Genomic DNA, 20,150 nt, shown 5'->3' with positions numbered 1-20,150 from the left:
CTACTATTGCGCATGCGTAATCGAGCCGTACTTGTAGCCAATCAGCGTTCAGAAGTTTAGCAAGCTCACCAATCAGAACGTACGGTCAAATTTGGCGCCAAATGTTCACGCTGCAATTTTCAGCATCGTCGAAGCCCTGACCAGAGTTTTGTAGCTGTGATTTGAGTTGCGATTTCTCTTCTTATATCTCGCCGAAATGGCCGCAATGCAGCTTATTATGGTACTTTGTATCTTTGGGTTAATTTTTAACCCCTGTTCCGCGTTCTTTTGGCCGTTTTCGAGCCAGAAACCCAACGAAGACGACCAGAGATCGCCCGGCGCTGTGCCGAGCCAGGTCCCGTTTGAGATGGCGACTTCAGACGAGCGGTTTCTCGCGCAGGCCAAACAGTTCGAGCTGTCACCGCTGGATGGCTGCAACGACAGGGTATGGTTCATACTATGCACTCCTTCTTCTGTGTAGTTTGAAGTGTGAACCCACTTTTTTGGTGTCAAGTAATTGTTGAAATCTGAAGAACTGTATAAGCGTGTTCACGGATCCAAGTGCGCATGAGCAGGTCAAAGGTGAAGGCCCTTGAAACATAAAGAAAACACATCTGGACATGGTAAATGTATGCAGACTAGTATAAGTATTATGTCCTCCTTCAGACAATATTGGCCATGCTAAGCTTAATTCACCTCAGCCCTTCGGCTATGGCTAAACAGTTAACGTTACCCTACTCAAGAATGACACAGTCACTGCCACATAAGTCACATCTGTAAGCTGACTCAGGTCTGTTGCAAAGCTCTTTTCTGTGGATCCGCAGTCTCAAACAACTGCATAAAATGGTCAAATGACCGTTTTCAAATTTTATGCAGTTGCTTGAGTAACTACTCACTTTGTGCATCTTATGACCTGGATGTCTAACCTTCATCGACAGCTTATTTGTTCCCAAAATAATTTCCTCAGGTTGGTAGAACACAGGATATGGGAGATTTCATTTTCACAGCTAGTAAATTCTCACCTGCTGACGCTCCGGTGTCTGTCAGACACCTTCTTCAGAGCTTCTGACTGGACGTACCGCTTCTCGAGTGTAAGTCAGAAACTCTGACGAAGGTGTCTAACAGACACCAAAACATCAGCAGGTGAGAATTTACTGGGTGTGAAAAAGATGAAACTCCCATATCCTAGATTTTAAGAATTTGTTGTTCCAGATAATTGCGGAGCTGAAGAGCTCCTGTGGAGAGATGACGGAGGAGGAGATCGCCAAACTGGGCGTGGCCCTGCTGAACTGTCAATCACAGGTGGAGGGGCGGCCCACCTTCCCCTGCACCCAGGAGATGGTCAGTTTAACAACCAGCTGTTTCTAGATAAGGCTGCAACAAGTAATTTTTATGGATGACGTCCGCGCACGCATTGATTTTGGTCTGTTCCCAGAAAAAAAACAAGAAATTCCGCTTCCTGTAACTATGACCAAAGAGTTAATCAATGGGATATGGAAAGAAACAGGGCAGGACAACAACTGCTGTTCAACTTCATCTGATTTATTCAAATTATTGCTGTTTTCATGATGAATAAAATAATTTTTAGTTGTTACACTGTGTTCTCTTGTTCAATTTGTGTCCTAACATGTGTCGTCGACTATTGCATTTCAAATCTAGGCATCTTGTTTTTTTCGGCCCTTCTTGTGTTTTTTTCGCGCTCTTGCATTAGATTTAGGGTTTCCTAAGGACGTCATCCATAAAAATTACTTGGTGCAGACTAATGATAATTGAGAAGAGCCAATTAGAACCAAGTAGTATGGCTATCCCAGCCCAGCTGAGGATTAAAGTCAGGCCCTAGCATGCCAGAATGTACATAGCACTTCACCTCACTTTTTTTATTGTTTTGTTTTCATGCACCTTTTTTTTCATTTGTTTTTTTTTCATGCAGACGAATCACCGGAGAGTGAGTGAGTGTGTGTGTGTGTCTGCACCACCACCCAACACTACCAACTGAATTTGAGATTTAACATGAATTTTTGGGGGGTCCTACCCCATTTTACCTGGACCCAAGGAGTGAAAAGTTTTCCCTCCTTTTCACCCCCCAATTTGGGTGAGGACCCCCAAAACGTCCGTTTAACCCAAAATCCAACGACCCAACAACCCAAAAAGGTCAGGGGATAGGATAGGTGAGGTGAGGAGTGAAAACAGGCAAAAACTTGAGTAAATTTTGTAATCCTGTAGAGTCTGGCGGACTGCACGGCCGATATGGACTCTGATGTGTGGAACGCGTACCACATCATCAGTAACCGGGCGCGGTCCGTCTGCTACGCCACCCGGCAACAGCAGTTCCGCAGGAAGACCGAGCAGACGGTCAACAAGCTGGTCATGACAGCCGACCAGCAGGTACAGGCCATGGAGAGCATCAAGGTTAGCATCTGCTTTTTGTTCTCCTCTAGAAGTTATCACATAATCTTACATCGTAAGTTTCTTAAAAATCTGTGGATTTTCTTTAGTATTGTAAGACCTAGAAAAATTAGAACATTTAGGTCTGAAGACCAAGCAGTACAGGCCATGGAGAGCATCAAGGTTTGCATCTGTTTATTTTTTCTTTCATCAAAGAATGTAACAAAAGATGTACTTTGATGTCATAGCAATATGGTCTTATAGCACCATGTTTAATATGAGAGCAGTTAAAAATCTTTGTAGGCGATGATTTCTACTTACTGTATATTTTTCTATTCTTGATAAGAATTTTTTTTTTTCTCCTTTTCCTGTCAGACTGGACAGGCCGAGATCCAGACCATGGCAGCCGACACCATCCAGACTGTGGCGGAGGGGCAGGAGAGGCTCATGGGAAGGCAGCAGCAGCTGGAACATTCCCAGGTCTCCATCGCCTCACACATTCAAGGTGAGATGAAGGTCATTCCAACCCTTGTAGTGCCTAGTGGCACATAGGGCAGCAAGTTTCCTTGACGTTTCAGTAGCAGGGTATATTTTCACTGGAAGGGGTTGCTTAAGCCCTTTCCCGTTAACATGCTTGATTCACCTTCTCAAACAGGGACCCCCATTTTACATTTCTTCCGAAAGCCCCAACCAAGATGTCCCGACTCTGGCTGCTGCAAGTTCTGCCACAAGGACATCATCTCTAATACCAAACACATAACCTCATTGGTCAAAGTCAAAAAGAAATAATCATCCTGTTACAGACCCAAATGCAACTACAGGTGTCATAAAGTCTCAAACAATTGATTTTCAACTTTATATTGATAAGGGAGGAAATGAATTGGTGTTCCCAAAGTGATAAGTGCAAGCACGTCTAACCCCGCCAGGCGAAGAACAACAGATCATTAAACAGACAGTGAGTTTATGTGTTAGCGTGTGCATATAATGTGCTCGTTATTGTGCTATGTTGTAATTACAACACAGATGTTTGATTTGTTCCAGGAAACCTGAAGGACCTGGCGAGAGAGAAGGCTCTGATTGCGTCTGGACAGAGAGAGCTGGCGGGGATGATGTACATGTAGTGTGTGCATGTAATGTGCTCGTTATTGTGCTGTTTTAATTACAACACAGATGTTTGATTTTCTCCAGGAAACCTGAAGGACCTTGCGAGAGAGAAGGCTCAGATCGCGTCCGGACAGAGAGAGCTGGCCGGGATGATGTAGTGTGTGCATGTAATGTGCTCGTTATTGTGCTGTTTTAATTACAACACAGATGTTTGATTTTCTCCAGGAAACCTGAAGGACCTTGCGAGAGAGAAGGCTCTGATCGCGTCTGGACAGAGAGAGCTGGCAGGGATGATGTAGAGTGTGCATGTAATGTGCTCGTTATTGTGCTGTTGTGATTACAATACTTATCAAATAGCAAGGTTGTTTTATTCACAACCAAGTATTTTGCAAGAGTCTATGTTTTGATGACTATTCATCAGGGCAATACTGACTGGTTCACAGTGCACTGAACCAGTCATCAAAATGTGGCTCTTGTAAAATACTTGGTTGTGAATAAAAGAACCTTCCAATTCAGTCATTAGCCAACCTGATGAAATTATTCATGGATACAATACGGACGTTTAATCTATTCCAGGAAATCTGAAGGACCTGGCGAGAGAGAAGGCCCTGATCGCGTCCGGACAGAGAGAGCTGGCGGGGATGATGGCAGACATGACCGATAAGATGAAGCAAAAACTGGGTTTGTCATCTCTTCTTCTCATAATGAATACTACAGAATAGTATAGTCAGTCAGTAGTTGAGCTATCCGAGTGACTTCGGTTGCTTTTAGTAACTGTTTAACCTCTGCGTATCTTATCAACTGGATGTCTAACCGTCATATCTTGCTTGTCTCCAACCTTTAAAAGTTTGATCTTTTTTTTTTTACCTTCTTATACTGTAACTAGTGTAAGATTATCCACTACTGTGTGAACCTCCTCAATAATGATTCAATGATTCAACAATACAGAATGATGCAAACCAGTAAATTGTTTTTGTATGAATAGATGCTTAAATCTTGCTTCCCCTGATGATATACTTATATATCAACAGTGCTGGACCATAGTATCCTAGCTTGTAAATTAACTACTGTAAATGCAAATTGAAATGTTCGCGGCGGTTTTATGTTCGCGGTTTTCACAGAGACTGTTTCACTGCAAACTTTAAACCACCGCAAACTTTTTAGTCCAATACTGTACTCGGAATCTGACGTCACAAAGGTCAAAGGTCTTTGGACGTCGCCAGTATTACATCGCCACACCGCGAATTTCAAATGTTGTAAAAACGCTAATCTATGATGGACTAGTGTAAAACAAGTCAGAACTGGTCTTAGTGGTATATTTAAAATACTGCAGTATGCTTTACGAAATTAAGTTTAGCCTGCCTTTAAAACAACTGCAGACACTTCATTTTCACCTTGGTGCAAAATGAAAACCATGCAAACTTAAATGCATTTACAGTATATATGTATGTATACAGATTAAGTATGATTACGAGTACCTCACTCCAATTCAAAAGTTCTGAAATATGCTGACACTGTGCTCTTGGGCATCAGTTACTACCAGCTGTCCCTGTGGTGCCATGGCAACAGCCTGAGGTTTCTCTATGTCTGTAGTGATGTGCTTGAGGAATCTGCCTGTCTTGTCAAACATCTCCACACGGCTGTTTCCCATGTCTGCCACGATGATGTTGCCTGCCCTGTCTGTGCAGATGCCACAGGGATGCTTCAGCTGACCTTCACCACTTCCCCCACCTCCAAACTGGAACAGATACACTCCGTCCTCGTTGCACACGTAGACAGAGTGATTGCCCCAGTCTGACACGAGAATGTTCCCTTCCCCGTCCACGGTGATGTACTGTGGGTCTTTTATCCGCATCCCCTGCCGCCAGAGGAGAGATGCAAACCAACCGGTCCAGCTGCAGTCTCCACCTACAGTTCTCACAAGTTCCCCAGCGGGACTGAACACCAGCACTTCACCATGTGCTGAATCGTACGCATCATCTGTGACGTGTGTGATGAGGATGTGGTTATTCCTGGTGTCCACGGCAACTCCTCTGTCCGACACCGTCTTCTGTAGGTCCGTTCCCCTCATCACCCTGCCCTGTTTGTTCTTCTTCACAGGAGACTCTGTACCCCCCGCGCCCACCACCCACAGGTTCCCCTTCCCATCCAGGGCCACATCTTGCGGGTTTATCTTCCGTCCACCTGGCTCTAAGGTTAGGTACTGACAAAGAAATGTTCCCTGCAGGGTGAAAACTTGGATTCTGTTGTTGAAAGAGTCTGCTACGAAGATCTCCCCTCCCTCTGACACTGTTACACCGCGTGGATACCAGAATCGCCCCGTGTCTGACCCCTTTCCACCAAATGTGATCCTCTGAGGCTGACGTTCGCCTTGTCTTGCCTTGTCTGTCGTGAAATGTGTCCCCAAACTCGATGGTGAGGCCGCCATGATTTTTAACCCTGCTGACAGGGCTGCCCACCTTAGGGCTGGCTTGAAGCATGTCTGCTTTGGGCGGGACTAAAAACTGTTTTAGGTATCTTTTCTTTCACTCCTAGGCAACGAACTTGCTAAGATAATGCTTATGGACAGGAAATAGATTTTGTGATTAATTACTTAACTTGATTAAGTTTTAAAAAATGCATTATGTCCGAAGTACCTTCTGTCTGTATGCAATAAGCCAGCTGAATCTGTGTTACCCCCTTCACTGAAGTTTGAGTTGGTTTAGCCCAAATTTTATAGCCCTGGTTCTGCAAGTTTTGGTCATGTGCATGTTTGCCCTTTGCAGGTCTAGGGGATACTGTAAATGCAGAAATGTTTGGGGTGGTTTTATGTTCACAGTTTTCGCGGCGACCGTTTCACCGCAAACTTAAAACCGCCACAAACGTTTTTGTCCAATTCTGTAGCAGTATGTGCATGACTATAGCGCTGTGGCGAACTTAAAACCACCGCAAACACTCCATTTTTGCCTAATGGCGCGAAATAGAAACCATGCAAACTTAAATGTATTTATAGTATGATAACTAACGGCAATGCTATTTTGTTGGAATGCTAGTCGTTTATCAATTTGAAGGAGGTCATTTCTAAAATCAATCAATCTCACATCCAAAGCCATTCTCTCTCTCTATTTTTTTGTTAAGTTAAGGTCTCACACGGCAATTAGGCCATCCCGTAGGAAATAGCGTTAAAACACGAACCTTTCATGGCCTTAATTCCAATAAAAACACAGAGTTTCCGGAGATGTTTTACTTTCTATTGCAAGCACACACGTTCTTTAGACAATGAAAAAATTGTCACCAAAATCTAGTACTGTCATTTAAAACTGCAATTACCTACCAGCCGCAATAGGCTCTCTGGTGCCGACGGAGCCCGACCGTAGTACTCAGGTCTAAATAGCATGTACGTCCGACAATCGCTTGGATGCCGAAACTTTCCTGCCTTATCCTGTCAGAGATGAACAAGCTTTCATCTCAAATCCTTTTGATATCTGGTGGGATCAATCAAAGGCATTTTATGATCGACTTAAACACCTGCCTTTGGGGCCTAATCATTTTTTTAGCCCGCACTATTTGGGCATCTACACGCGGAGTAATACAGGCATGAGACCTAAAGAACGTGTTCAAAGTATTGTTGTTGAAGCAGATGTTGGACATTTGCTTGCAGTCCTTCGGTAAGTCAACAGAGGGCACTGGTGCACATCACTTCTATGGCTCAACTTGTAACAATAACTTATCAATAGAGAAACTAAGCTGTGTCGTGTGTACCTGTGTAGGCTAATGGTTTCCAGGTCATTGTGTGGCCCTCTTGCACTGGAAATTCATAGTCTTGAATGTTTTAAGGTATTGTTGAAGGGTGGCTGAGGAATTTTGGGATGTTTTTGAAAAAAACCTTTCTTCAGCTTTATAAACCTTCCTCAACCTTGATTTTTTTCAGGTAGTACCTTATAGCAAGGTGATAATTTATGCAAATTAGTATGATGTCATGATTACATCATCAAGATTTATAAGGCCACGCCCCTTTTTTGGAAAAAAACGCTCCCCCTGGCTTGCGCTTGGATGTTTATCAATATAAATTTGCAGGAATGTACATGATAGTAATACTTAAAGAATGATACGTGCCTACGAGTATATTTTGAAATATCGATTTTTGGCGATTTTTTTTGTTTGTTATCAAACTAAGAAAGGGTTTTTTTCAAAAACATCCCAAAATTCCTCAGCCACCCTTCAACAATACCCAGGGATCTCCCTAAAGAATGGAACAGTGGCGCTCCTCCATCCTGTTCTAATCCCAGCTCCATCCTGTTGATTTTCAAAGTTAGGGTATATCTTCCAATTTTTACCCAGCAAAGCCTGTAGTTTTGCTCAAAACTTGAAATTTCAGATGTAAAGCTGAAGTTGCAGGAAATGAGTTCCTTTATGTCTGAAAAAGGCAAAATTCAACAGCCGCTCTCCTTTTGAGATGTGTGCGCCCCCCTCCAAACCTCCCTCCTCGCGACACGTATCTTGCGCTTGGCACCCTCCCCCCATCCTACTCTATATTCTGAATACCTTAAAGTCAAACATCTCAATCGCTAGATCCATTAGGACAGAATGGACCTGGCAAAATAATATGTAACAATAATGTCCAGGGCTCTGTGCAGAGTTTGTCAACCTCTAAGCCAGGAGACTGATTTTGAAAAAGAAGTACAAATCAGAGCCCGGTCACCTTGGGCCAATCCAAGTCTATTACACCATTTTTTCTTGTGACATGTTCTGTCACAGGAGAAGCTAGACTGATGCACAGTGCAGACAAAAAAAGCGGATCCGCAGAAAAGACCTGAGTCAGCTGACAGATGTAACTTATGTGGCGGAGACTGATCATGATATACACAATTCATATGATATGGTCAGTCACTGCTGAATTCTACATCTACATAGGGGGTTGCCCCCAAATAACCCCTTCAGGGGCAAAGTAGGGGGGGAGTTGAGGTCCCGGGCTAAGGCGGGCAGGCCTCCAGCCTGGCCCAGGAAGTCTCAACTGTGGGAGACGGGCCATGTAATTCATCTGATATCAATGATAACTGACATCTTCTGTGTCTGACAGAATCGGCGACAACCGAGTTGCTGCTCCACGAGAACGACCGAAAGAGGAGCCACGAGGAGCTGCTGAAGGACCTGATGACGGTCCGGGAGAAGGCTCAGGAACTCTGGGACAAAATCGGTAACTCTTTGTTTACTTGTTTGTTTGTTTGTTTGTTTATTTGTTTGAATGCCCGGAAGATGAGTCACAAGGAGCTGCTGAGGGACCTGATGACGGTCCGGGAAAAGGCTCAGGAGCTCTGGGACAAAATCGGTAACTCTTTGTTTACTTGTTTGTTTACTTGTTTGTTTGTTTGTTTGTTTGAACGACCGGAAGATGAGCCACGAGGAGCTGCTGAGGGACCTGATGACGGTCCGGGAGAAGGCTCAGGAGCTCTGGGACAAAATCGGTAACTTTGTTTACTTATTTGTTTGTTTGTTTGTTTGTTTGTTTGTTTGTTTGTTTGTTTGAATGACCGGAAGATGAGCCACGAGGAGCTGCTGAGGGATCTGATGACGGTCCGGGAGAAGGCTCAGGAGCTCTGGGACAAAATCGGTAACTTTGTTTACTTGTTTGTTTGTTTGTTTGTTTGTTTGTTTGTTTGAATGACCGGAAGATGAGCCACGAGGAGCTGCTGAGGGACCTGATGACGGTCCAGGAGAAGGCTCAGGAGCTCTGGGACAAAATGGGTAACTTTGTTTACTTGTTTGTTTGTTTATTTGTTTGAATGACCGGAAGATGAGTCACGAGGAGCTGCTGAAGGACCTGATGACGGTCCGGGAGAAGGCTCAGGAGCTCTGGGACAAAATCGGTAACTCTTTGTTTACTTGTTTGTTTGTTTGTTTTTTGTATTGCATACCCAATAAATCACCTGATGGTAATTTTTTTGCATTTGAATCTTTGCTTATTCATGCTAAGCTCAACTCAGCCTGCAGGCCGCTTTTCATTGAGGTGATGAGGGAAGAGGTAAGGGTCAGATGAAATATAGCAGAGATACACAGTCATACATTCAAGATAAGGTAAGCAGGGCTTAAAAGAGTTTTGTGTGCAAATGCATACCTGCACTAGTTGGCAAATTATACCTGCACCACACAAACTTATGAGTGCAAGTTAGAAATAACATGCGAATGCCTTGTAACAATTCTGCTACCAGTCTATAAGACCTGAATGGACTCTATTACTTGTTGCCGCAGGTGTCCATGCCAGTCATGAACATGCAGAAGGGAAATAGTCACATTTAGGATCACACCCTTGCCACAACACAAGGTTTCAACCAGGAGTAGTAGTAGACATTCAGGCCCTGAAAGGAAAGTAACTGCAACATCAGTCAGGAAAAATTCCCCAGAGAAAAGAAATTTAATTTCTCTGCATGCAAAGGAAAGAACATTACTTTCCAATGAAACCTAAAACAGTACGGATGATCAGAGCAATTGGAGTGGATGGGCAAACAAAAATTCTAAGGTCTGAAATCACTGTATAGTTAATCCGAATTGATAATGACGTTAAAACAATTACTCTCTTCTTTCTACAACAGACCACAACAGCCAGGAAATGGCAACGTTTCACCAGGAAACCTCCGACCAGTTTCACGTGACTCTCGCCAACCTGCGCCAGATGAACGCCACGGTGAACTACCTCCTGCACCTCATGGACAGTATGAAAACTGGGCTCGACAAGCGGATGGACTTCCTGGCTGTCTCACTAGGGGGCGCCGGTGAGTGGTCTTTCCTTATATTACATTGGTCATGACCAACCATCAACTACCTTCTGCACCTGATGGACAGCATGAAGACTGGGCTGGACAAGCGGATGGACTTCCTTGCTGTCTCACTAGGGGGCGCCGGTGGGTGGTCTTTCCTTATATTGCATTGATCATGACCAACCGTGAACTACCTTCTGCACCTCATGGATGACATGAAGACTGGGCTGGACAAGAGGATGGACTTCCTCGCTGTCTCGCTAGGGGGCGCCGGTGAGTGGTCTTTTCCTTGTATTGCATTGGCCATTGGTCATGACCAACATACCTTCTGCACCTGATGGACAACATCAATGAAAACTGGGCTTGACAAGAAGATGGACTTCCTGGCTGTCTTGCTAGGGGGCGCCGGTGAGTTGTCTCTTTTCCATGTCCAGACCTGAGATGTTGTGAGGGTAAAATCAGATATGGGAACTGCGGAATGGTTCAAAACTCAACAAAAGTTGTGGGCAAAACTTTTTCCAATGAAAAGAAAATCCCACTTGAAATTGCAAAGCGATTCCTACTGGAATAAATATGTATGTCATGGACATTTATGCATGGCCAGTTGATGCCTCGGCCATTTCTTTATTCTCCATTCTTAAACTCTTTTCCTCTTGTATCCTGCATGTCTCATATTCTTTTACACTTCAAGTGAAACAGAAGCTGTTGTGACGACAAGGTGAACGATGATTATCTTTTTCACATTTCCCACCAGGAGACCATCTGGCTGTCCTCGCCTCCTGCGTTCTCCACGTTGGGTACTTTCTGGTTGCCATGGTAACCATGACGTTCCTGCAGAGCCCCGCCCTTTCCCGGGCGGTGATGCTGGTGCTTGTTCCGACCAACGTGGTGTCGGAGGTCAGGTACCGACGAAGCCTCGACTTCCAGAGTCTCACCGTGCTCCTTACCATCACTGTTGTAGGTCGGTGTACTTTTTACTGTCACAGTGGTCTTTCTTCATATCTTTTGTTCTTTAAACGTAACTGTCAATGCAGAAATGTTTGTGGTGGTTTTATGTTCGCATTTTTCGCTGCGACCTTTCCACTACAAACTTAAAACTATATGCGATCATTTTTGTCTAGTGCTGTAGCAGTATGTGACTATAGCACTGCCGCAAACTTAACACCACCGCGAACACTCCATTTTCGCCTTAGCGCAAAATGAAAACCATGCAAACTTAAATGCCTTTACAGTATTGTACATAGTGTTGCTTTCTGTTTTGTGTTGATATCATCCAAACAGTTTGTGAGAGTGATAGTTTTTATGTTACGTACATGTAAGTTGTAAGTTTTCTATAATTGTGTATCGGGGAACTGGCTGTTGACCTGGCTTGTACCTGTGGCCTCAATTTGTGTGAGTGACAGTCTTGTAACAATCTTTCTAAGTCACTTTCCTGTTGTGCTGTAGGTAACTGGCTGCTCATCTGGCTGGCTCAGTACCTGTGGCCCCGGTGCCGGGACATGCCCTCCCCCATCAGAACTCTGTGTTCCTGTCCCCGTACTGGCTCACTGCCCCCTCCAACTATCGTCACCTCACCTAGTCCCTGCAGGAAACCAAAAAGGTCTCGCCAGATTTTAGCATGTATTACCTTTACCAAGACGGTTATGTTTTCGGGTGCAAGTGTTTGTGTGTTAGTCTGTGTGTGAGTGTGTGTGTGTGTGTGTGTGTGTGTGCGTGCGTGCGTGCGTGCGTACGTGCGTGTGTGTGTGTGTGTGTGTGTTAGTCTGTGTGTGAACACGATAATTCAAGAATGCTTCAGTGGATTGTCTTCATATTTGGTATGTGGGTAGTTCGTAATGAGACTGCAAACTGATTGTATTTTGAGCCCCCTAGCAACTTTCTAAAGTACTTCAACAGCACACTGCCGCCTCCTGCCATCGTCACCTTACCTAGTCCCTGCAGGAAACCAAAAAGGTCTTTTAAGCATTTAAAGCTTTAGATAGAAGGCTAGAAATGCTTTTTCCCTGCATATTTGCACTGTTTTGTTTACTTTTTCATTGATCTGTTACCAGTTGCATAATCAATTAAAGCCAAGCTAGACTGATTTCTGAGCCCAATACCAGCAATCACTGTTTTTGTTAACATCCACAGAATTCTGCGTAGACGGAAAGGATGTTAGCAGATTAGATTAGCAGATCATATACCAATTTATATTTAAAGCATAATCTTTTACCTACCACCCATTTTTTGCCTTCCACTGCATCATCGTGACATCATTGTGATCGCTTGATATACATTAAACAATAGGTGACGCAAGAAACTATGGATCAACTTGGTATCTGTTTAGAAACAGCTTGTAACTATCAGATCAAATACACAGGAAACAAAATAAGGGCTGGCGCAGGTGGATATCACAAGTACTTGCACTACTTCGATTTTTAAAAATGCCTCCTTCACTTTTTCAGGGAGGCCCAACCGATGTTCTCGGAGGATGAAACTAGTCCGGTTAAACTGGAGTCCGACATGCAGCAGATCATCCAGGACAGCATCAAGACTCTGGAGATGGCTGATCGGACATGTACGTGGGCATGGTCCAGAATTCTAAACACTTTGTAGTACATGTAGTACGTTTGTGAATGTCTTTTCAAGCCGCTTTGACTTATCTTCTAATGACTTGTATTTTAGAACTAACTTCTTATCCATTACCTTTTGTTTATTTAGAACATATTTTAGGACGCTTTAGTCGTTACCTTTTGTTTATTTAGAACTAAAGAATATTCTTGATGCCTCCGCATGTAAACATCATTCTCTTCATTGACAAAGGGCGGTCGGAAGGACGCCCGAAACGTTTCATTGTATTTTTCCAGTGGTAACGATTAAATTATATTACTCTACTTTGTAGTAGTACTACTTTGTAGTAGTACTATTACTACTACAAAGTGTTCAAAATAATAGTCCACTGTATTCCGCTGTTGCAGTACTGAGTGAACAATTGAACTGTTTGAATACTTTTCTTCTTTTCGGTATCCTCAAACCACCCCAAAAAGGGTATCACTGAGTTGGGTGTCAGGCCCAACATTCATTCATTCACTACTGTAACAGTAACTTGACCACAAAATCGTTTCAACGGTGAACTTCCAATAGCCTCCTTTCCCCTTCTACCACAAAATTATGTTCGCACAAAATTGAGTGAGCTTGTATTTCATATGATTGTGTAATATTTGACATTTGTAGAAATGGATCTAGATGTATAATATATGTTTTCTCTGTTTGTTTTTGTTTTTTTATTTGTTTCTTTGTGCAGTGCTGCAGGTACACAACACCTCGGTTCTGTTGAACAAGTCGTTTGAAGAGAGGACGAACGGATATCTGGAGGAGAGCATCATTAGTGTGGGGGGAACACCTGTCAAACCGGTAAGGTTCTTAAAGAACTCCTGTCAAACCGGTAAGGTTCTTAAAGAACTCCTGTCAAACCGGTAAGGTTCTTAAAGAACTCCTGTCAAACCGGTAAGGTTCTTAAAGAACTCCTGTCAAACCGGTAAGGTTCTTAAAGAACTCCTGTCAAACCGGTAAGGTTCTTAAAGAACTCCTGTCAAACCGGCAAGGTTCTTAAAGAACTCCTGTCAAACCGGTAAGGTTCTTAAAGAACTCCTGTCAAACCGGTAAGGTTCTTAAAGAACTCCTGTCAAACCGGTAAGGTTCTTAAAGAACTCCTGTCAAACCGGTAAGGTTCTTAAAGAACTCCTGTCAAACCGGTAAGGTTCTTAAAGAACTCCTGTCAAACCGGCAAGGTTCTTAAAGAACTCCTGTCAAACCGGTAAGGTTCTTAAAGAACTCCTGTCAAACCGGTAAGGTTCTTAAAGAACTCCTGTCAAACCGGTAAGGTTCTTAAAGAACTCCTGTCAAACCGGTAAGGTTCTTAAAGAACTCCTGTCAAACTGGTAAGGTTCTTAAAGAACTCCTGTCAAACCGGTAAGGTTCTTAAAGAACTCCTGTCAAACCGGTAAGGTTCTTAAAGAACTCCTGTCAAACTGATAAGGTTCTTAAAGAACTCCTGTCAAACCGGTAAGGTTCTTAAAGAACTCCTGTCAAACCGGTAAGGATCTTAAAGAACTCCTGTCAAACCGGTAAGGTTCTTAAAGAACTCCTGTCAAACCGGTAAGGATCTTAAAGAACTGTCAAACCGGTAAGGATCTTAAAGAACTCCTGTCAAACTGGTAAGGTTCTTAAAGAACTCCTGTCAAACCGGTAAGGTCCTTAAAGAACTCCTGTCAAACCGGTAAGGTTCTTAAAGAACTCCTGTCAAACCGGTAAGGTTCTTAAAGAACTCCTGTCAAACCGGTAAGGTTCTTAAAGAACTCCTGTCAAACCGGTAAGGTTCTTAAAGAACTCCTGTCAAACCGGTAAGGTTCTTAAAGAACTCCTGTCAAACCGGTAAGGTTCTTAAAGAACTCCTGTCAAACCGGTAAGGTTCTTAAAGAACTCCTATCAAACCGGTAAGGTTCTTAAAGAACTCCTGTCAAACCGGTAAGGTTCTTAAAGAACTCCTGTCAAACCGGTAAGGATCTTAAAGAACTCCTGTCAAACCGGTAAGGTTCTTAAAGAACTCCTGTCAAACTGATAAGGTTCTTAAAGAACTCTTGTCAAACCGGTAAGGTTCTTAAAGAACTCCTGTCAAATCGGTAAGGTTCTTAAAGAACTCCTGTCAAACCGGTAAGGTTCTTAAAGAACTCCTGTCAAACCGGTAAGGATCTTAAAGAACTGTCAAACCGGTAAGGATCTTAAAGAACTCCTGTCAAACTGGTAAGGTTCTTAAAGAACTCCTGTCAAACCGGTAAGGTCCTTAAAGAACTCCTGTCAAACCGGTAAGGTTCTTAAAGAACTCCTGTCAAACTGGTAAGGTTCTTAAAGAACTCCTGTCAAACTGATAAGGTTCTTAAAGAACTCTTGTCAAACCGGTAAGGTTCTTAAAGAACTCCTGTCAAACCGGTAAGGTTCTTAAAGAACTCCTGTCAAACCGGTAAGGTTCTTAAAGAACTCCTGTCAAACTGATAAGGTTCTTAAAGAACTCTTGTCAAACCGGTAAGGTTCTTAAAGAACTCCTGTCAAACCGGTAAGGTTCTTAAAGAACTCCTGTCAAACCGGTAAGGATCTTAAAGAACTGTCAAACCGGTAAGGTTCTTAAAGAACTCCTGTCAAACTGGTAAGGTCCTTAAAGAACTCCTGTCAAACCGGTAAGGTCCTTAAAGAACTCCTGTCAAACCGGTAAGGTCCTTAAAGAACTCCTGTCAAACCGGTAAGGTCCTTAAAGAACTCCTGTCAAACCGGTAAGGTTCTTAAAGAACTCCTGTCAAATCGGTAAGGTTCTTAAAGAACTCCTGTCAAACCGGTAAGGTTCTTAAAGAACTCCTGTCAAACCGGTAAGGATCTTAAAGAACTGTCAAATCGGTAAGGTTCTTAAAGAACTCCTGTCAAACCGGTAAGGTTCTTAAAGAACTCCTGTCAAACCGGTAAGGATCTTAAAGAACTGTCAAACTGGTAAGGAACAAGAACTCCTTTTAAACCAGTAAGAAACTTTCAACACTTTCAGAACTCTTGTCAAAACTGTAAAAAATATGAAAGTTGAAACACTTAAAGAACTCTTGTCAAACCGGTAAGGAACAAAAAGAACTGCTTAAAAACCTGTAAGAGACTTAAGAACTCCTGTCAAACCAGTAAGAAACTTAAGAACTGCTGTCAAACTGGAAAGGAACTTAAGCACCTTACGAAGTCCCATCAAACCTGTAAAGAACGTAAAGAACTCCTGTCGAACCTGCAAGAAACATACCGTTGTCTCTGCTTAACACTCAGCGTTTGGGAAAGAGCGTGACAGCTGAACACACTCTACTACCAGTGGACTAGCCCCCTGCTGTAGTCATTGCAGAATTGTGCGGCCGAAGAGCTACTGAAATAGAGATGGGCGCTGCCCTATGCACCAACTGGTCTGGGAAGGACTTTAACTTAGCTCATAAGTGTGTTGGACTCTTTAACATAATGTACAGGACAGGAATGTACCTACCTATGTACTTAAGAATGAGTTGTCTATTCAGACCACTAAAATGTATCCAAATTTCTCTAAGCTTACAGACAAAGAAAAGAAAAACCCACAAATTATAGAAAAGGTGGGACATTACGTCTTCCATTGCTTACAAAAGAGAAGCCAAACCCTTCACTAATTATAGACAATTACGTTTGTATTATCTAGTTTAGCCGCTTTTATACCCATTTTGCCTGTACCCTGTTCTTTTATGTATATTATTTGCAATTAGCCTTCGGCCAGGAATTTGCAATAAACTTATTATTGATGCTTGCAGCCGAACACACCGAGAGGCATGTCCTTCACTCCGATGTCGAACAACATGAGTTTCGGGGCCGGGCAGCAGATGTCAGTGGATGTGCGTGTCAGCACGCCGCACTTACGGGCTGGACTCACCACCAACATTCCCTGTCCTGGCACACCGCAGTCCGCTAGGAAGGTTTGTTTGTTTGTTTGTTTGTTTGTTTGTTTTTCACTCAATGGTCACCATGTAACCCAAATATCACTTCAAGGTGTGACCCCACCGGCCACTCTGAAATCACAGGTTATGCATATACAACTGTAACAGCGATTCTTCTGCCTAAGTCAGAAACATCGTGAGACCAGCTCAACTGCTCACGAAGAGTGACGACTGACTGACCCAATAGGAGGAGCAGGGGTTACGAAGGCTGCTCAGGAAATTCCCTCCCCATGTAGCCAGAATAGTTTGATCCACTCACACAGGGATGGACCCCTACTCTTTTCAGTAAGTGTGACGCGTTCTTTAACTTGCTCGAGGTGTGGCTCACCTCAAACTATACAGTTTTACGCCCCTATGATCCAACCTTTGGGGTGTCCCTGTGGTGTAGTGGTCTGCGCTTCTGTCTCTCACCACATCTGGTTCCAATTACTTGGATCAGAAGGCCCGGGTTCAAGCCCTGGGTAGGGCATCTCTGGACAAGAGGCGCATTGAGTCATACCAAAGACTTTATAAAAATGGTACATACTTGTGAAACAGTATGGAAGTTAAACACACTTCACTGCCAGTGGACTAGCCCCCTGCTACAGTGATTGCACAACAGTGTGGCCCAGGGCTATGAAACGGAGATGGGCACCGCCCTATACATCAATAATGGTGTGGGAGGATTTTAACTTTTAACTAATGATCCAACCTGTAACATTACAGCTGAAGCAGGAACTTGTTTTATGCTTAATTTAGGCCACACTTATACATTTCCCTGGGTCTCGGACTATTTTAATGAAATTTTGCAAGAGGTTGAGGTGTAATTGTGGGCTACATGTATGAGGAAAACTTGAATCCGACTATATACCCTCCCTGAAACTGTGTGTACCAAAGCACAGACTTTCCTCTTAGGCTCTGTTTCCATCTCGGGGCTCAAAATAGTTGGGTGCATGTGCACCTGTGTGCACACCAAATTGGAGCTGTGCACCTAATTTTTGAATGTGGGTGCACCAGCTAGTGCACCTACATATTTTTGCAGGCTATAAGGTAAATGTTCTCTAGTACACTAGTATATGTAGCATATTCTTGAAATGTAAGTATCAGAAAAATCAAAATAACCTTTTGTTGTACTTCATTTGACGTATTGCTTGGTTGAAATTCAAGTTAGCTGGATAGAATTACAGATTGAAGTATTTAAGAAAGGCAGTAGGGTTAAACTTAATGTTTTGCTGACATTCATCTTTGTTTTATGTGGTGCACCCAAAATTCTTTCTGTGTACCTACTTTTTTGCGAAGCTTCAGGAGCAAGCTTAATAGTATACTTTACGCCCGATTTGCAAGAATTCCTAGAATTCCACAGGAATTTCTGCAATCCATCCGCGCAAACCCTGGGGACGCCCGCCTGTCACTATATACCTTGTTGGTAGGTCTGGCACCCTGGCACGCAGGTCCTACTTAATTACGGAACTCATCAAGTTATGGTCCCTTTCTAGATCTGCTTGACAGACGCATTTCTAATTTCTAAGTGCGTTTTGAACAAATATTATGGCAGAACTTAGAGTGCTACGTAGATAGTTTCCTTAAAATTAGGTAAGATCAACCCAGACACCTTCGCTATGGCAATAATTTTTAATTGCCACACTTATTTGGGTTGGGTGCACCAGTGCACCTATTTCCACAAAAAGAATTTCAAGCCCTGCATCTTGATCTTCAACTTCATCATCATTTGTTTTTAATCCAAGAACTTTCTATGTCCTTAGGAGCTGGTGAAGAGACATCTTGGGGCGGTCCTGGAAGACGTCTCCATGTCTCCAAGACGCAGTCCAAGAAACAGCCCCTCCCATCCCAGAACCCCCACACACACCCTCAACAGCAGTGCCTCTGGCACACCCTCCAAGGGGAACAGGTCAGAGCAGGCTTTGTTTATTTGTTTGTTTGTTTGTTTGTTTGTTTGTTTGAACCTTTGCTTATTCATGAGAAGCTCAACTCGGCACGCAGGCCGCTTTTCATTGAGGTCATGAGGGAAGAGGTAAGGGTCAGATACAATATAGCAGATGGGTTAGTAGCTAGCATGGTGTCAGGGCGTCTTTTGGACACCCTGCGCTTAGAAAACAAAGAAATTAGACACCCTACTTTTGCAGGGACACCCAGAGGACGCCCTGTATCCCTGGTGATTACACACACGTGTACATGTGTTCCCCCAACACACACTTGACACACTTCCATTGTTGTATTTTCCTCAAAGCAGACACTGGGACAGCATGAAAATTGATTGACATGCAAAGCTAGCGGGTAATTGTTAATCCGTACAACCAATTGGGGAAGTCAGACTTTGAAAGCCCCCTACCCCCATATTTTTTGATACCTTTTATCAATCCTTGCTCAAAGCCTGAATCCCTATGTACCAACACATATTCAGGAACGCGACCGGAAATTCAACATTTTTTCCCTAGGCCTTGTCTATTTTTCCATGTGCATTTCCATCTTCTCTGTTTACAGGAGGACCCCTAGCACCCCCAGGAAGTACTGCAAGGGGATCACTAAGGCCGGAGCGCAGTGCAGGGTTCTGTGTGCAGCTGACAAGGACTACTGTCATGTGCATGCTCCCAACTTCTCACCAGCAAGATGAAAAACATACTGTCACGTACATGCACCTAGTCTAATGCATAGCCTCAGTTGACTCACAAAAACAACATTCTTAGGATAAAAGTATAACTTGTCTGTGGTTAAATGTACTTTTTCTTCTAACAAGTAAACCGAAGAAGGCAGCAAAAAATGCAACATGAATACATTCTTTTCTTCACTCCCTAAGGCTAACAAAGGTAACAACTATTTCCATTCTATATATTACTATTAACTTAAAGGCAATGTTTTCAATCAATGGATCCGCTAAGATGAAAGTAAATAAAAAAATCTCTGGGCTCAAAATCTTTTTTTCTTTCAGATTCCATATGTAACACTCCAATATTAACTTCCCATATTTTCCATATACGCAATATATGTACAGTCTGTCACAAAATTTAAGACATTTCAGATTAGCTTCTTGCGATAAAGATTTGCCTTTTAATAATGACTTGAATGATACAAAAGTTATTTTGGGGGGTATTCGGGGACTGCTGCAAAAAGAACAAAAGTTGAAATTTTTCCATTCATCTCGAATCTGTACTAGTGATTTCTTTTTGAGCTATATCTAAGATATAGGCATTTTTGTAATGCCATTAGCATATTGATATGACTAAATTATCCTGTTTTCTTCTCACAAATGTAAGATCTCTTCCAATAGTGTGTAGAATTATTCTTTGAACTGTAATGCTTGTGCAATATGTATGTATGAACTGAACTGTCAATTTCAATGTAAATGTCACTGATTATGAACATGCAATTTAAAACAATAAAGTTGTAGTTTTATATCAATTCTTATTGTCCAAAGCCTATCAACTGTATCTATGGA

General features: G+C 42.9%; 3 protein-coding genes and 1 long non-coding RNA gene across 4 annotated transcripts; 3 read left to right on the top strand and 1 right to left on the bottom strand.

The window, feature by feature from the left end:
- Nucleotides 1-100: 100 nt before the first annotated feature.
- On the top strand, nt 101-9,196 carry LOC136443803 (protein brambleberry-like). The gene is made up of 7 exons (XM_066441167.1): nt 101-424; nt 1,192-1,320; nt 2,203-2,388; nt 2,740-2,869; nt 4,045-4,149; nt 8,528-8,776; nt 9,120-9,196. The coding sequence occupies exons 1-7, from the start codon at nt 197-199 to the stop codon at nt 9,194-9,196; spliced, it is 1,104 nt and encodes a 367-aa protein (XP_066297264.1). The 5' UTR covers nt 101-196.
- On the bottom strand, nt 4,927-5,896 carry LOC136443750 (tripartite motif-containing protein 3-like). Its single transcript, XM_066441110.1, has one exon. The coding sequence runs from the start codon at nt 5,894-5,896 to the stop codon at nt 4,958-4,960; it is 939 nt and encodes a 312-aa protein (XP_066297207.1). The 3' UTR covers nt 4,927-4,957.
- A 13-nt stretch (nt 9,197-9,209) lies between the features above and the next one.
- On the top strand, nt 9,210-16,885 carry LOC136443802 (protein brambleberry-like). Its single transcript, XM_066441166.1, has 8 exons — nt 9,210-9,314; nt 10,038-10,217; nt 10,957-11,163; nt 11,649-11,802; nt 12,647-12,759; nt 13,486-13,595; nt 16,535-16,696; nt 16,847-16,885. The coding sequence occupies exons 1-8, from the start codon at nt 9,242-9,244 to the stop codon at nt 16,883-16,885; spliced, it is 1,038 nt and encodes a 345-aa protein (XP_066297263.1). The 5' UTR covers nt 9,210-9,241.
- Nucleotides 16,886-18,381: 1,496 nt separating this feature from the next.
- LOC136443973 (uncharacterized) lies at nt 18,382-20,113 on the top strand. The gene is made up of 2 exons (XR_010757216.1): nt 18,382-18,605; nt 19,199-20,113. It is a non-coding gene; the product is annotated as an uncharacterized lncRNA (long non-coding RNA).
- Nucleotides 20,114-20,150: the final 37 nt, after the last annotated feature.

This window comes from Branchiostoma lanceolatum, chromosome 10 (genome assembly GCF_035083965.1).
Source record: "Branchiostoma lanceolatum isolate klBraLanc5 chromosome 10, klBraLanc5.hap2, whole genome shotgun sequence".
Classification (NCBI taxonomy): Eukaryota; Metazoa; Chordata; class Leptocardii; order Amphioxiformes; family Branchiostomatidae; genus Branchiostoma; species Branchiostoma lanceolatum.
The sequence above is the reverse complement of the archived record's forward strand: the minus strand, read 5'-3'. Positions and strand labels throughout refer to the sequence as shown.

What these genes read in the sequence shown, in the direction of transcription:
- LOC136443803 (XM_066441167.1), top strand. Translation starts at nt 197, where the DNA reads ATGGCCGCAATGCAGCTTATTATGGTACTTTGTATCTTTGGGTTAATT. An exon ending in CATCGCCTCACACATTCAAG is followed by an intron (nt 2,870 to 4,044) that starts GTGAGATGAAGG and finishes AATCTATTCCAG; the next exon opens with GAAATCTGAAGGACCTGGCG. An exon ending in GGAGCTCTGGGACAAAATCG is followed by an intron (nt 8,777 to 9,119) that starts GTAACTCTTTGT and finishes AATGACCGGAAG; the next exon opens with ATGAGCCACGAGGAGCTGCT.
- LOC136443750 (XM_066441110.1), bottom strand. Translation starts at nt 5,896, where the DNA reads ATGGCGGCCTCACCATCGAGTTTGGGGACACATTTCACGACAGACAAG.
- LOC136443802 (XM_066441166.1), top strand. Translation starts at nt 9,242, where the DNA reads ATGAGTCACGAGGAGCTGCTGAAGGACCTGATGACGGTCCGGGAGAAG. An exon ending in TGTCTCACTAGGGGGCGCCG is followed by an intron (nt 10,218 to 10,956) that starts GTGAGTGGTCTT and finishes ATTTCCCACCAG; the next exon opens with GAGACCATCTGGCTGTCCTC. An exon ending in GGGGAACACCTGTCAAACCG is followed by an intron (nt 13,596 to 16,534) that starts GTAAGGTTCTTA and finishes TGATGCTTGCAG; the next exon opens with CCGAACACACCGAGAGGCAT.